Consider the following 15,551-nt stretch of genomic DNA (forward strand, 5'->3'; position numbering starts at 1 on the left):
CTGGGAGAGAGTGCAAGAAGGAGGGGAATGGCTGTCCTGTCAATAGGGAGGGTCAAAGACCATGTAGAGAGGGGAGTTGAGGCCAGCTCCCTGCTTGCATCTGGGCACAGTGTTCTCATCCAGAGGTGCCCTCTCACGGTGAAACGTGGTGGGTTTTCTTGTTTTTGTTTTTTTGGTCAGTGATACTGAATGATAGGAAATGACCAGCAGGACTTGATGAAGGAAAGAGGAGTTGACATGGGGTCTCAGCCACCGGGGTGTGAGGGAGGACCCCCCACGGGTAGTTGGGTTGATCTGAAATTGGTGTTTTGCTAAGCACACATTGGGGCATTTTGTGAAGATGGAAAAGTAAGATCCTGGAACAGGCTTTGGGGGTGGCAGCCAGGAGTGGGGAAGGAGTCCAAGAGGGCACCCTCTCTGCCCCTGGTGCCAGGGAGCACCTGAGCCCCTCCGTTTATGATGCAGGCTGTTGGGGGGGGGGAGGTTCTTGGGGAGCCTGAGGACTGGCCCTCTTCCCTTTTTTTTTTTAATTTTGTAATTTCAATAACAAAGAGTAAAATCAGGGCATTAATGCATTTTAATAGCTTTATTGAGATGCAATTAACATACCATAAAATTCACTCATTTAACATATACAGCCTGGGTGCCAGTCTGTTCAGAGTTGTGCCACAGTAGCAGAACCCGTTAGCAGTCAGCACCCCCTCCCCCGCAGTCACTCTCCCTCCCCCCCCCACCGCCCCCCCCCCCACAATTACTCCCCCTTCCCCCACTGCCCAAGGCAGCCTCTCATCCATTTGCGGTCTTTAAAGGTTGGCCCTATTCTGGACATCTCATATACATTCAAACCTGCGTTTTTTGATCTGACCAGTGGCCAACACTGCAGGTTAGAGGGACTAGGTCTCTGAGGGACAGTCCCCACGTAGATGAGGACAGAGCTAGGATCCAGGCTCCTCTTAATGTTATTTTGAGAAGAGAGGAAGGCCATTTGGATGAAGCCACATGTAGTATTTTTTAAAGTATTTGATTCAGCACGTTCCAGAGCTACCGATACCACAACCCAGATTTTATCAAAATACAAGATTTGCTTTCTTTCTCCTGTGCTTGTTTCGAATCTTTTTGGTGATAAGTGCCTTCCATCTAACCCTGACTTTGTGGCTGCTTTTAAATCTCTGTTGTCAGGCAGGAAAGCACAGTAGCAGGGAGCATATGCTTCGGGAGTCAACCTGGCCCAGTTTGAACCCCAGCTCTGCTGCTTCCCAGCTGTGTGACCTTGGGCAAGTTACCTAACCTTTCTGTGTCCGTTTCTTCATCCGTAAAATTGTATAAATATAGTGCCTAACTGGTCGGATTCTTGGGAGGATTAGATGAGTTGATACATCTAAAATGTATAGAAAACTGACCAGTGATAAGTGCCATGGGCATTTGCTGTTAGTATTGTCTGAGAATCTAAATTGTTTTTTTTTTTTTTAAGATTTTATTTATTTATTTGACAGCGATAGAGACAGCCAGCGAGAGAGGGAACACAAGCAGGGGGAGTGGGAGAGGAAGAAGCAGGCTCATAGCAGAGGAGCCTGATGTGGGGCTCGATCCTGGAACGCCAGGATCACGCCCTGAGCCGGAGGCAGACGCTTTAACCGCTGTGCCACCCAGGCGCCCCTGAGAATCTAAATTGTTAATTCCTGCTGGTCCTTACTTTCCATTGAGGGTGGTGGTTAAGGAACGACGCCCTTGTCAGGAAATATGTATCACTGTTGTTTTCCTGCTTTGGTCACTGATGCATGCCAGGCTGAATTAGGGAAGATGTAGGATGATGGAGTCTACTAACAGAAGTCCAGTTTCATTAAGACAAGAGGATTTTGATGCTGGCAAATGTGTTGACCGAAGTGAGTCTTGTTTTCACGTCCTACCCTTCCTGTTCTGTCTGCCCCAGTCCTGCCACTGGTGGGTCCACTGGGTTCCTGTCCTCTGGCCTCGCCTCCAATAGCCCTGCCCGGCTGACCCCTACCTTCCCCTGTACCTGGTGTTTCTAAACGCAATGCTTGAAGACTAATATAGAACAGTGTATGTGAAAGTGCTGAATCCAATGTATTTTGTCTGCTCAACACAATTAATAGCCTCTGTCAAGAAAAAGTTTTCTTTTCTTGAATTACCTACAGCACTTAGCACTGGGTATTCAATAATGGTCACACTAAATTGAATATGGAGAAAAATCTGGTTTGCTTACTTACTATCTGAGAAATTTGTTCTTAAGTGTGTAGGCATTTTTCTTATGCCACAGATTTTGTTAGTTTACTAAATAAAACCCCTTTTAAGTGGCTGGTATAAGGGTCACCTTCAGTCCTGCCTCATGCAAATGTACAATGTAAAGTAATGAAGGGCAGGCCCAGTTGTGAGCTGTAACTGAGGAGTGGGTATGTGCAGTGGTCTTCAAGGATGACAGCGGAGGGCGCACCTCCCCCCGGAGGAGTTACCATCATCCCGGACAATTCGAATGGTGGTTATAGTGACTGTGTTATATTTTCAACAAAACAAAGTGCTGTTTCACTTTTGAAGCCAGCTCTGAAGATACTGAAAGGGGCTGCCCTTCGGAATGCCTAACGTAGTGAAACTTCTGAATTTAAATTTGGGGAGAGCAGAGAAAGTACTGCGCAGCTCATTCGTTAGGTCCTTAACACCCGATGTGTGCCCAGAACCCGCTTCCGAGTTCTTTGAGGGGCAGGTAAAAAAAAAAAAAAACAGTGAGGCATACTCCTTGAGCCCAACAAGCTTAGGCTTTGTAGGGACAAAGCAATACACAAAACCCAACGATGGACTGTATTAGTGTGTGTGTAAGAGCTTAATTGTGAGGAATTCCCAAGTGAGATCAAGAGTAGCCAGGAAGGGCTTCAGAGAAGAGGGCAGACTTGAGCTGAGCCTGGACGGTGTTTCGCTGAGTGATAGAGGGTGGGCTTCCCGCTGCAGGCGTTGGGCTGAGTGAGCAGAAGCGTGGCACTAGCAGTGGGCACGGCACAGTCACGACACTGATGTCACTGGCCCACTTGGTGGGGAGACGTCTTCAGATTTGTTCTGACGCTGCTCCTGTGCCCTTGGGCTCCAAACTGATGCTCCCCTAACCCTATCAGCAGCTATCAACGAGAAGATTCTTTGACGCTCAGCGCACGCCCATGGACACCACCGGAGCAACCCAACCCGCGTGCTGAGAGCAGGCCGTGCGGGCTCCAAAGCACTTATGGCCAAATCTTGTTCTCCTTGCCCAGCTGGGGTCCAGCTCCTGTGAGGTTGGCTTACTGGTGGACTCCATCTCCCTCTGCCATGGCTCTCTGCTTGCTTTGTCCTCTTCACAGAGCACTCTGTCCTCTTACGTGTTTCTGCAGGTTCCCAAAGGAACTGACCAGAATTGGGCTCAGAAGCTCTATGACCGGCACTCTGGCAGCCAGCACTTCCAGAAACCCCGCATGTCCAACACAGCCTTCATTGTCGTCCACTTTGCTGACAAGGTGAGTCTCTCCATGGGCTTTGGTGCTCTGGGAGGCCCACCCTACAGAGATTCAGGGATAAGAGGGTGTGGTGTCTCTGGAATTCAAGTGGCCTGAAGGTTTCTTAGGGTCTTTGTCTATCCTCTTTCCCTCCCCGCACCCCCTCTGTGATACATCAAACTGTCACTACATTGGTGGAGCCCCAGATGGTGGGAGGGGGGCTACAGCTCCGCAGTCGTGTGCTGGACAAACATTTATTCTCTCCTGGGAGGACAGGAGCACGTGAAACAGTCGTGAACCTACCCTGGAGAGAGAAGGAAAGCATGAGGACAGAATGGCGCTCTTCGTTGGGTGGCTCCTTTCCCAGGACCTGGTGTACACAGAATTTTCCTATATGGATTTCTGTTCTGTTGGCCCTAGCCCGTGCTTTCCAGATTTTAATCTGCACATAAATCACCTGGGATCTCCTTAAAATGCAGACTCGAGGGGCGCCTGGGCGGCTCAGTCAGTGAAGCGTCCAACTCTTGATTTCAGCTCAGGTCATGATCTCAGGGCTGTGAGATTGAGCCCCACGTCTGGCTCTGTGCTCAGTGTGGAGTCTGAGGTTTTCTCTCTCCCTCTCCCTCTGCACACACGCTCACATGCACGCTCTCTCTCGATCTCTCAAATTAAAAACAAAATGCAGCTTCTGATTTTTTTTTTTTAAAGATTTTATTTATTTATTCGACAGAGATAGAGACAGCCAGCGAGAGAGAGGGAACACAAGCAGGGGGAGTGGGAGAGGAAGAAGCAGGCTCATAGCAGAAGAGCCTGATGTGGGGCTCGATCCCAGATCGCCGGGATCACGCCCTGAGCCGAAGGCAGACGCTTAACCGCTGTGCCACCCAGGCGCCCCTGCAGCTTCTAATTTGATGGCCTTTTTAGCACCCAAAGGAGACCTTAGGTCATCTTACAGGAACTTCTTTTTTAAAACAGTGTTTTTCCACAAAATGAATACTCGGTTTCCTCTGTATAAATCCTGATCACATCTTGGGTTTGCATCTTAAATGGGAACATCTGTGGGTTTCCCAGCTACTCACCACTCGTCAGAAAACACTGGATGGATGAGATGGAAGACTCGGGTCCTCAAGTAGCTGTGGCAGGTGCCCGGTCAGGCTGAAGCACTTGACTCCTGTTTCTGTTTCCCTCTGGGGCCCCAGGTGGAGTACCTTTCAGATGGCTTTCTGGAGAAAAACAGAGACACGGTGTATGAAGAGCAGATGAACATCCTGAAGGCCAGCAAGGTAAAGGACGTCAGAGGCGGGGAGCCAGAGCGGGACCGTCCACAGCAGGACCCGGCAGGACTGGGGGTGGGTGGTGGTGGCCCCACTCCAGAACGCAGGGGAAGCAGAGATGCCAGGCAGGGTGAGCGTGAAGGGGCTCGCAGGTTATTTCCATCTGAACACAGTTGAGGATGGCCCTGTGGAAGGGCAAGTGCGACTGGGAAAGATACCAGTAATAGAGGGACTGTGTGAGGGTTGGGGGGCTCAAGAGAGGTGACCATCAGGAGGGGGGACAGCAGTGAGTGTAACAAGGAAAACGTTACTGGCGGTCATTTGTCGTCCTCTCTTACCTGCAGGTGGTGGGATCCCTGAGTTCTGGGAGTCATCTTAGCAAATAATTGAATTTGGGGGATTTGAGGGGGTCCCTCAAATCCTGGTACCCGTGCTTTTCGTTTCTGTGTTGCGCCTACAGAACCTCCCTATAGGCGATAAGTTCAACGGAAGAAAGGGTAGGATTGAGGGACACTTTATAGTTAACGTTCCCGAATAGGTTTATTTCCTTCTCACGAGCATCACAAAGATAGCAAGTACTGTGTCCACTCTACAGGCAGAGGGAGCAAGGCACTGACGCACCTGAACAAACAGTAAACGCCTGTGTTGTGAGGCACTGCCCCCGATGCAGCATCGTACACAGCTGGATCAGACCGACTGCCCTGTAGGTGCCTACATCCCAGCGGGCCGCGAGTGGCCGATAATCACACGGTCGCTGAAAAGAGGGGAGGCGTGGGGAGAGGGCCCGGCAGCCGGGGGGTGTCTGGGCACCACGGTTCCCGAGGGTCGACGCACGATGCGTGTGCTGCTGCGGGCTGCAGCCCTTCCGAGAACACCCAGAAAGCGGACTCTCCAGGATTTGGGAGGCTTTCTCCCAGCCCTCCTGCTCTTGAACTGGCTGCAGGGGCCTGATAACACTAGAAATGGCAGATTAATAGCTCTTGACAATAAGCTTCAGATGAACATAATAGGGCAAGATGCTGAAACAGAGAAAATACACCTGGCAAAGTAGACCCAAGGACAGAAGGGCGAGTGCAGCCCGTTAAATCCCACGGCCCCAGGCAAGGGGTTTAGGGAGGCTTTGAGTCTGTACCAGCATGTGGGCGGCTCAAGGCAGACCCCTGCCTAGGGTCCTCCCTGGAGATGGGCAGCATGGGGGAATGAGTCGTCATGGAGGGAAATCTGGGTGAATGTATCACTTTGAAATTCAGCACAAGGTTAACCTCTCAGCTTGCCAAGTCTGTGGCACTGTCGTCCATGGTGGGTAATAGGACTTTTTCCATTCTTCGAGAAGGGAGGTGCGTACAGGGGAGGCACAAGCCACAGGGAGAGAGGAAGTAAATGGTGTGAGCTCTTAGGGCACCTTGCCTCATCGGTCCTTAGATGCTTACAGGCCTGTGACCTCCTCTGTTAGTGACACGGTGGCCGCAGAGGCTGAGAAACTTCACTGTCTAAGCTTCTCTTTTCAGGTAGGAGCACAAGTGAGGGGGGTGTGGGAGAGAATCTGGTACTTTCCATTTAAATACAGTGTTGGGTTCTGCCAGTGTATTGATTTTTGTTTTGAGTGTCTCTCAGGGATCTTGAAAAGTAAAAGAGGAATCTCTCCAGCAGATCATCTTTTATTAGTAACTGACATTTTTTCACCTTTATTGGGTATTTGTGTGTTATGTAGTGGTAACAAATACGTATAGTTAACCTCATGGATCTTACAGTCCAGTGGAAAAGATAGTTTAATTGTGAATTTTGGTAATGCTGTGAAGGTCAAGAAGGTGGTATGGAAAAAAAAATTTGGGAGTCCCCAAGGCCACCCCCCAAATTCAATTATTTGCTAAGATGACTCCCAGAACTCAGCAGATAGTTACACTTGAGGCTGTGACTTCTTAGACCAAAAGGGTGTAAAGCAGTCAGCAAAGGGAACAGTGCCGGGGGTGAGGTCCAGGGGAAACCAGGCCCGCGCTCCCAGGAGTCCTTTCCCAGTGGCGTTGCACACACGTGCTTCATTGCCACAGTGGTGTGTTGTGTGAAGTATCGGCCGGGGCAGCTTGTCTGAGCCAAGGCTCAGAGTTGTTATTGGGAGTCAGTTACACAGGCACCCTTTGGCTAGCATGTACCAGAATTCCAGCCTCCCAGAAGGAAGGCAGATATTCAACATAAACCATATTGTTTGCATAAACCATTCAAACCCAGTGAACCATTCTTATCAGAAAACCGTCCCCAAATCAAGTTCCCAGACCCCAGCCAAGGGTCAGCCTTATAAGCAGACCTTTCCAGGAGTAGCAGTCTCAAGCTTGCGATGTTAGCTCTTTTCTGTACAGGGGTATCATTTTAGGTTCGGGGTACTGGGTTTTTATTAGAAATGAAATATAGACTCATATGTTTAAACAGCTTAAAAGCATTCTGTGCCATTCCTTGACCTACCTTTTCATCAGGTACCAATCTGCATATGTAAGCATATTGGTACCTCTTTGTAAGATTGAAATGAATCACATTATACATTGTTCTCTGACTTTTCACTTAGATCTTCGCTGTCTTTCTGCATGACTATATATCTCTCCTCTTTTTTAAGCAGTTGATATTTTGCTCGTTGAAATAATGCCGCAATGAATGCCCTTTGCATGTATCTTTGCTTGTGCAATTACATCAGTCAGGTAAATTTTTAGAAGTGAAGTGGATAGTTCAAAGAGTACACACCTCAAAAGTTCGTAGGTATTCCTAAATTGGGACTGTAAGGTAGCCCTGGGATCTACTCTTAAAAGATAATGGTCCTTTGTTTCCCTACACACCTGCCACACTCTTGCTTTCCCCTTTACCAGCTAATCTTTCTGGAGAACCAATGACCTTGTTGCCAACCGGCAGCCCCATCCCCGCACACCCTCACAGGTGCTGCGATGGTGGCCAGCAGCATTCAGAGATTAACCAAGAGGGGCTTCCAGGTCTCCCAGGCCCTACTCTCCACCCGGAGCCCATTGCAGACATTGAGAAGGTAGAAAGCAAAGATTGAAACTAGGTCCCTGTGAACCTGCAGATGGGCCGAACCAGACAGCAGCTGCACATCAAAGCGTGGTTCTCACTGTGCTTTAAATCCTCCGGACAGATGGGCGTGTCTGGAAGCACCTGTCATGGCAGCATTTTTGAAGCTCATTGTTCACGGAGCCTCTATCACCTGTAAAACTTTGTTTTCACAGCAGTCCTAAGAGGTTTACCTTTCCAACTCCATGTTAGAGTGTAAAAGAGACCTAGAAAGATATCAGGCCCTATGACGTGGAGTTAGTGCCCCATTTCTTGTGGTGGTTTTCATCTCCTTGAGCACAGATAAATCTCAAATCCTATTGGTAAATTCATAATTTTACTTAAAGCAATTTTATTTTATGGGACACCTGTTAGCTTTTTTTCTTTTGTGTGGCACCTCTGATAAGAAATTAAGAAATCACTGTGAATAATTAAGCAGTATGACTGGCTAGAGGACGCCCATGTAGCCTACCAGCCAAAGGGATGTTTAAAGAGCTCCCAGCAAGAGCAGTGAAATAAAACAGTGTTAATGAGAATGTAATTAGTAAAGCCAGTTATGCTGCCTAAGAGGTTACAATGTAGCTAATTGCTTTCTCAGCTATTGGAGAGCTATAAATAGACTTAGGAAATGCCTCTTTAAAACACGGCTTTAAGTCATTAACAGACTGATTTGTTTTAGGTACTAAAGATGGAGGTTTCTCCCTCCCAGGGTTTATTATAAAAAAAAAAACAATATTTTATCCAAGGGAAAAAAAATCCCCAAAGGAGCATGTACTGAAGATTTCCTATGCCAGGGCAGCACCGAGTGTGGGTCAGAGTGACGAGCAATGGATCTGGAGTTTGTCAGGAAGCGCTGGGCAGCCATCCTGGGTGGCGTTCCAGGCAGGCCGTCCTGAGGCCGGCTCTCCACTCACCCCAGCAGAAGGGATCTCGAGACCAATATGGTACAGAGGTCAAGGAGACCGTATTGGCCCAAGGCCACCTACCCTGGGCCGTGGCAATCCCTGAGGTCTGAGGCACAGTGGCACACCTCAGACAAGGCCCAGGTGCCTGTGCTTTGGGTCTCCTTTCTACAACTTCGGCTTGACTTCAGCTCCTCAAGGAATGACAACGTATATGTGTGTGTTGTTTCCACGCTGGTGCGTTCCTTACGGGTTACAGACCCGTTCCATTTTGAGCAAATACGTTTGCTTTTTTAAAAAGTATTTCTTTTTCCGGATTCGTGTTGTCATTTTCTATGGGTAAATACCCAGTAGTGGAATTACTACATTCTGGTCATTTTATTTTTAACTTTTTGAGGAACCTCCATACTATTTTTCACAGTGGCTGCACCAATTTGCATTCCCACCAACAGTGCATGAGGGTTCCCTTACGTCCTCTTCCTCGCCGATACTTGGTATCTCTTGGGTTTTTTATTTTCGCCATTCTCACAGGTGTAAGGTGATGCCTCATTGTGGTTTTGATTTGCAGTTCCCTGATGATTGGTGACATTGAGCGTCTTTTCATGTGTCCATTTACCATTTGTGTGTCGTCTTTGGAAATCATCTGTTCAGGCCCGCTGAATCTTTACATTTTTAGAATCTGATTATTTTTGATGTTGAGTTCTCATATCACTTGCAAATATCTTCTCAGTGGGTGGGTGAGGGGAGAGATGAAATAAAGGAGACACTTATGATGAACACTGAGGAATGTATAGAATTATTGAATCCTTATATTGTACACCTGAAACTAATATGCTGCTGTTAATTATACTTCCATTTAATAAGTATTTTTAAATCTGTTTCTCATATAATAGCTTTATTGAGATATAATTGACGTATAACACTTTTCAGGGCATTTAAAGTGCTTCGTATTTAAGATCAGTTGGCAGTAGTAGTCAAAAGGCTTCCAACAATATTTAGAATAGTCACTATGTAAGAGAGAACTTTTTAGTCGATAAAACCGTATCATCCCCTTTCCAATACAGAAAAGTCCAACTTTGTCTTTCACAACAAAAAAACAAGTGCTGAGACTTTTCCTCCAAAGCCCATTTAAAACCCCTTTAAACAAAATACTTTGTAGCTTTTTTTTTTTTATTAGATCTGCAACCAGGTTTTATAGATAAGATTCGGAGCAAGAGATTGCAATCAGACGGCTATTTGAGCTTGTCTTCAGTCTCATGCATCTGTCCTAAAGGAAAGGTATTTTATGTTCTTAAAGAAGTGAACGGGCATGATTTCCAAGGTAACAGCTATGTATATAGCTGTAATTGACATTTTTCTTAAACCATCAAATGGTCTTTAAAAAGCGTTTTCATACTTCTTTTAATCCCTCTTCAAATAAGATTCGCCTCAGGCTTTTGAAAATCTATCTATAGCCTCGAATAGCAGAGAGTACCAAAGCCGGTATCTATGGACACTTGGAAATAAGTGACAAACGGTATCAGGGAAGTGCTTGGTTTGTTCGAAGGTGTCATCTGAGTGTGTTCATGATTGGAGGGAGCAGATTTTCAGAAAGGCCCCCATGGTTGCAGCTTCCCAGGGCTGCCCCTGGGTGAGCTGGAGTAGTTGTATTACTGGTCCCTCAGCTAATAGACTTCCCAGAGCCTCTGAAGCGTAACTGGAGTTAGTCAATTAAAACACATGCTCAGGGGCGCCTGGGTGGCACAGTGGTTAAGCGTCTGCCTTCGGCTCAGGGCGTGATCCCGGTGTTATGGGATCGAGCCCCACATCAGGCTCTTCTGCTATGAGCCTGCTTCTTCCTCTCCCACTCCCCCTGCTTGTGTTCCCTCTCTCGCAGGCTGTCTCTCTCTCTGTCAACTAAATAAATAAAATCTTTAAAAAAAAAAAAACACATGCTCAGACGTTCATTCTTCTGCATGAATTGCTAGTCAAGCAAAAGCTTGGTGTAACTACTTCTCGTGGAGACTTCAGGTTGGTTTATAGTTGGGACACGGCTGAGAGGAGGAGGTTCCTGTCTAGCCCAAGCCCCGTGTCGCGGTGGGTGGATGGGGGTAGGGTGGTACAGTCATCAGTATTTCTTGTCTGTTCTTTTACTTCTTTGTCCTAAGTTGATGTCTCCACAAACTCCTCTCTCTCCATTTCCAAACTCAGTCTCAATAGCCGAGACCTATTATTAAAATCTAGCTTTTAAGATAAAACACAAATGCTCCGGACTAAACCTTGGGTTGTGTTCTTTCCCAGTGGGGCCCAGGGATGAGCTTCTGATAGAAGCAAGAAAGAGGGGCTTTAATTTTAGAGTCTTCTTACTGTTGAATCTGATTTCAAAGTTCCGTGTGTGGCTCTAATACATTCTCTTGACCTTAGAAGTTAATAGATTTTTCAGAGAAAAAGCCACTGTTAATGATTTCTGTAAATTAGACTCCTGAAGCAGTATCATTGTGCATGGGGTAACTTCTACCCTTGATTTGGAACGTCTTAGAAATCCATTTTAGAAAGTATGTGAATTACACTTTAGTCAGTATTGTAATGTTTAGACTGGATGAATCGCTGATGTCTTTAAAATGCGAACGAACCTGCCTTCAGCCTCTGGTTCTTTCCCAGTGGAAGTTTCTCAGCTCTGGTCTGACTGAGCACTTGACCCTCCCTCACGTGTGCCTCTGCCATCAGTCCCCCTATCCCTCCTATGCCTGGGCTGTCTCTTTCTGCCTCCCACCCACTTCTGTTTTTACCACTCCCCATGTTCTCATTTACTACGCGTGATGGTGGCTTTCTGCCATAGACTGTGAGGACCCACGAGTCTTTCCACAAGGAGTTGCTGGATAAGGTTTGTATTTAGAGAAGCCTCTGGCTGGTGGGTAGAATATGTTTGGACGAAGGTGTGTCTGGAGCTGGACCGTCAGGTTCTAAGCACCTGCAGTGATCTGGGAGAGCCTGGGAAGGCCTGACCTGGGGCAGCAGCGTCCTGGTGATTCAGGACTGCTGGAACTTGACTGTGGACAGAGCTTGGTGATTATGGGGATAAGAAGTAGGGTGTTGGCAGGCTCTCTAATACAAATTGGGCAGTTGGTGGGGGAGGGCCATGTAGGCCATGTCGAATTTGGAGTTTCCAGGGGAACACGCATAGGGAGGAAGATACAGAGCAGATAGTTGGAACCGTGGATCGTGGTTGTGGAAAACCATCAAGACTGGAGAGACAGGCTTGAAGGGAGTGGTTGAAGCAACAGGCGTGAAGGAGACTGTCCAGGGAACAAGGGTTAGAAAAGATAAATGGTAAGGATGCTGTCCTGGGAAACAGCAGCACTGTGGGGAGACGTGCAGGAAGATGGGCCCGTGAGAGGGCCGGGAAAGAGCCGTGGGAGGGAAGTGGAGCTGCCCAGTCAGGGATGAGGGCCTCCGAGAAGGGACTTGCGTCCTTCACCAACGACAAGTCGGACTGAGAGTGAAACTGGACCCCTTCCAGCCACTGGATTCAGCAAGCAGGGTCCCCGGAAGGCACTCTGAGGGTCCGTTTAGGCAGTGTGGGGGGCAGACCACGGCATGTTGGGTGGGGGAGGGTCTGAGAAAGGATGACCAAAGGCCGTGTCCACAGACACCTTGCCTGAGATGGCCGGTGGGGGGAGGGGGTGGCACAGGGAGAGCCAGCTGGACGGGGAGGTGGTCCTGCATGGAAGGAATTGAACATAGCTACGTGTTGAAGGGAAGGTACCTGTGAATGGGGAAAGATTACAGACTCAAAGCAATCTTTTTATTCAATTCCCTCATTTTTACAGATGAGAAATTTTGAATCTAGGAAGGTTAAGAGGTTTGCCATGGGTCACACAGCTAATTAAGTGGCAGAGTCAGATCTAAAAGGTCTCCTGACCCCAGCTCAGTGCCTGTCCTGCAGCAACTTACGTCCCAGGGGTCTGCTAGGTGATAGGCTCTTCTGCCTCTTCACAGCTCTGCTCTAGAGCTTCCTGTGCAGCGGACATCAGGCTCTTTGTTACCCTGAAGCCAGACTGAGCTTTCCCCAAAGATCCCTGGTCATTGCTCCCCTCTGTGACTCTCTGTTGTGTGGGCTCTGGAGCCAGGCCGTCTGGGTACAAATCCTAGCTTTGCCACTGACCAGTTCTGTGATCTTGGGCCCTGAGCCTCTGTTTCCCCATCTGTAAAATGGGATGTCATTCCAAGTGGTCATTGGGAAAACTGAATGAATTTTATGCTTGGTACGTTCTAAGTGCTCAACAAATGTTAACTACTCTTACTTAAAACCCCAAAACCAAAAAAACCTTTAATGGCTTCACATTGCTTTTAGGATAAAGACCCAAATCTTCAATGGAGAATTTTGCACTAGCAGGTCCTTCTCGCTTCCCCCTCAGGGTGTGTCCTAAAGCTGTACTGGCTTTATATTGGCCTCCTGCACATCCAGATACTTGCTAACATGCTTTCCTAACCCCCCTGAATGACCCACCAGCTCAAACAGCCCCTCCTCAAAGAAGCCTTTCCTGATCTCTACCCTGGGGCCCTTATTCAGTCATGTGCATCTGTTGTTTATTTCCTTGAGGAAATCATCTTTTTGTCATTAAGCTTTTAATTACGGGGTTAATTGACGAGAGTTCACCTTCTATGCTAGATCATAAACGCCACGATGTCTGGGAGGCGCTATTTGTTTGTGTTCAGTCTTGTGTTCGCAGCTCTGAGCGTAGTATTTATTTGTTGTATGTGGGACGGTTAAGTACTGATGAGTGAATGAACGAACGAACCAGTCCGTCTAGTTGCTTGACATTCAGGGACTTACCTCCTGTTCTTTCAAAGCACATGGAAATGATATTAATAAATGTATCATTTTTATGATGTTGGCACATGCACATTTTAGCCACAGATTTTTAAAATCCTATCTGAGTTGTCTTTATTCCTCTGACACCTAATTACTTCCCCCCTTGAGAAAGGCAGTATTGATGATTTTGGAATACCATATGTGCACAGAAGAAGTTGTTGATCTATTTTAAAAATGCTGAAATATAGGAACCGTTGGCACCTGAAACTAGAAGACCTCTTTAATCTCATTGGGGTGACCTCCCAAGCCACCTGCCTGACAACAGGGGCCTACGGCAGGGATTTGGGACGTGTCTTAGGACTATGGTAGCTTTTCCTAGTGCTAGCATGGGGTCCTCAGCCGACGTCAGCCACAGAGGAGCCAACAGTGAGGACGGACTTGAACTGCTTATCCGAGGTGATCCCTGGCCTGAAGGTCAGTTGGTGCTTTTAGACTGAACTTTAAACTCAGACCATCAAGTTAAAGAAGCACAACCTTTATTTGCATGTAGATTGCTGCAGTAAAAAAAAAAGGAAGTCAGGAGCTTCTGATGGCTGGTGTGTTTGTGATCAGCGACAAGTGCAAAGTGTGAATGGAACTTTCCAGAGCATGCGTGTTGACTCCAGCACGTATGCCCATGTGTGTGCGCGCAGAGAGTTGTTTCACTGCTTTGGAGCCCATGTGGCTAGCTAATGTGTGGTATAAAATTATTGACTTGTGTGCAATTACTTTTGACTCTAAAATTGAAGGCTTAAAACTGTTAACTGATAATACCTAAGAGTGAGTTTAGGAGGAAGTAATTTGTTTCCTCTGTTTTAGTTTGAAATCTTGATACAGAAGGTAATACACACATATACTCATAATTTGAGCCAGCATTTGGAGCTGGTTTTCAGCATTAACCGTCATAACCTGTGTGCAGGTGAGCATGCTTGCTGTGCTCCTCTGTGACTATGAGGTATTTCTGCCCAGGACCAGACGTAAGGCTTGGTGAAATTAGGCATTTGACCTATGGAAATCCTACAACTTACCTTATAATATGCAAAGAATAGCACAGGTCCTCAAACTGAGGGTTGCTCAGTGACAATACATCTGCATCTACCTAGTTTTTCACAGAAAATACCTGCACTTATTGCCAATGATCCTATGGCAGACAGCCCCAAGGGATGGGCTGGTCACTGCATGTTTCACACCCCCCAGTCACATCACCTTGCAACCCAGGCATGCTACCTAATAAGGTTGTAGAAACTGCCTTTGAGTGAACTAAGTCACCTGGATCTAACCCCCAGGTTCTGGAACAGTTGCGGTGCCCCTGGTACCATCTTGCTCCTTTGCCCAGACACTGTAATACACTAATATGCTGAGACTGCAAATGTTTATAGTTACATCAGGACGACATGCTGTGAGGCATCTCTGATTGCAGGAAGGGATGAGCCAGGGCCTACCCTGAGCTGGAATCTGAGAAAGCCCCTATGTGTTGTCTAATACAGTTCCTAAGACTTTTTTGAATACCCCTGAAATACTGATGTGTGGCATACCGAGGGGAGTGTGCCGTTAAATTGGGAAATTTGGGTCTCTCCTTGATAGGGTTCTTTCACTTCCCAAGCTGTTGGCTTGGTGCTCGGTAAATGATCCTTTAAACTAGGACTGAACTTGTGGAAGGTCTGGGAGTTAAATGCAGGATGGTATCAGCATAAGTGGACTGTCACCACCATCTTGAATCTGTAGCTTCCATGGAGATGTTGCCCTTCAAGCTTTCCTTAGCCTCAGTCTCCTGTTACAAGTTTCAGGGGATGCTCTCAGCTGCGGAGATGCTTCATGAAGTTCCCTTTTATGTGTTCTCCCTCCTCTCGTGATGACAAGGACCCTGTTCCTGCCACCGCCACAACTGAGAATGGATCACCTTCAAAGCCCAACACTGGCTCCTCCACCAGATCCCCTCCTCCCCTTGCAAAAGCCTCCAGTAAGGAGGATGCCACATATATGCGTCAGAGATTAGACTGTGTCTTAAACCCATGTG

The 15,551-nt window shown here is 47.3% G+C and overlaps 1 protein-coding gene across 2 annotated transcripts in view; it reads left to right on the forward strand.

Moving 5' to 3' along the window:
* Positions 1 to 15,551, forward strand: part of MYO5B (myosin VB) — a 340,915-nt gene that overhangs the window by 230,815 nt on the left and 94,549 nt on the right. For both annotated transcript variants that reach the window (XM_087869830.1, XM_087869831.1), the window contains exons 13-14: positions 3,375 to 3,497; positions 4,676 to 4,759. In XM_087869830.1, the coding sequence (XP_087725956.1) occupies positions 3,375 to 3,497; positions 4,676 to 4,759 (207 nt within the window). The remainder of the gene's footprint in view (positions 1 to 3,374; positions 3,498 to 4,675; positions 4,760 to 15,551) is intronic.

Source organism: Ursus americanus, chromosome 19 (assembly GCF_024610735.1).
Source record: "Ursus americanus isolate L20-20 chromosome 19, mUrsAme1.1.p, whole genome shotgun sequence".
Classification (NCBI taxonomy): domain Eukaryota; kingdom Metazoa; phylum Chordata; class Mammalia; order Carnivora; family Ursidae; genus Ursus; species Ursus americanus.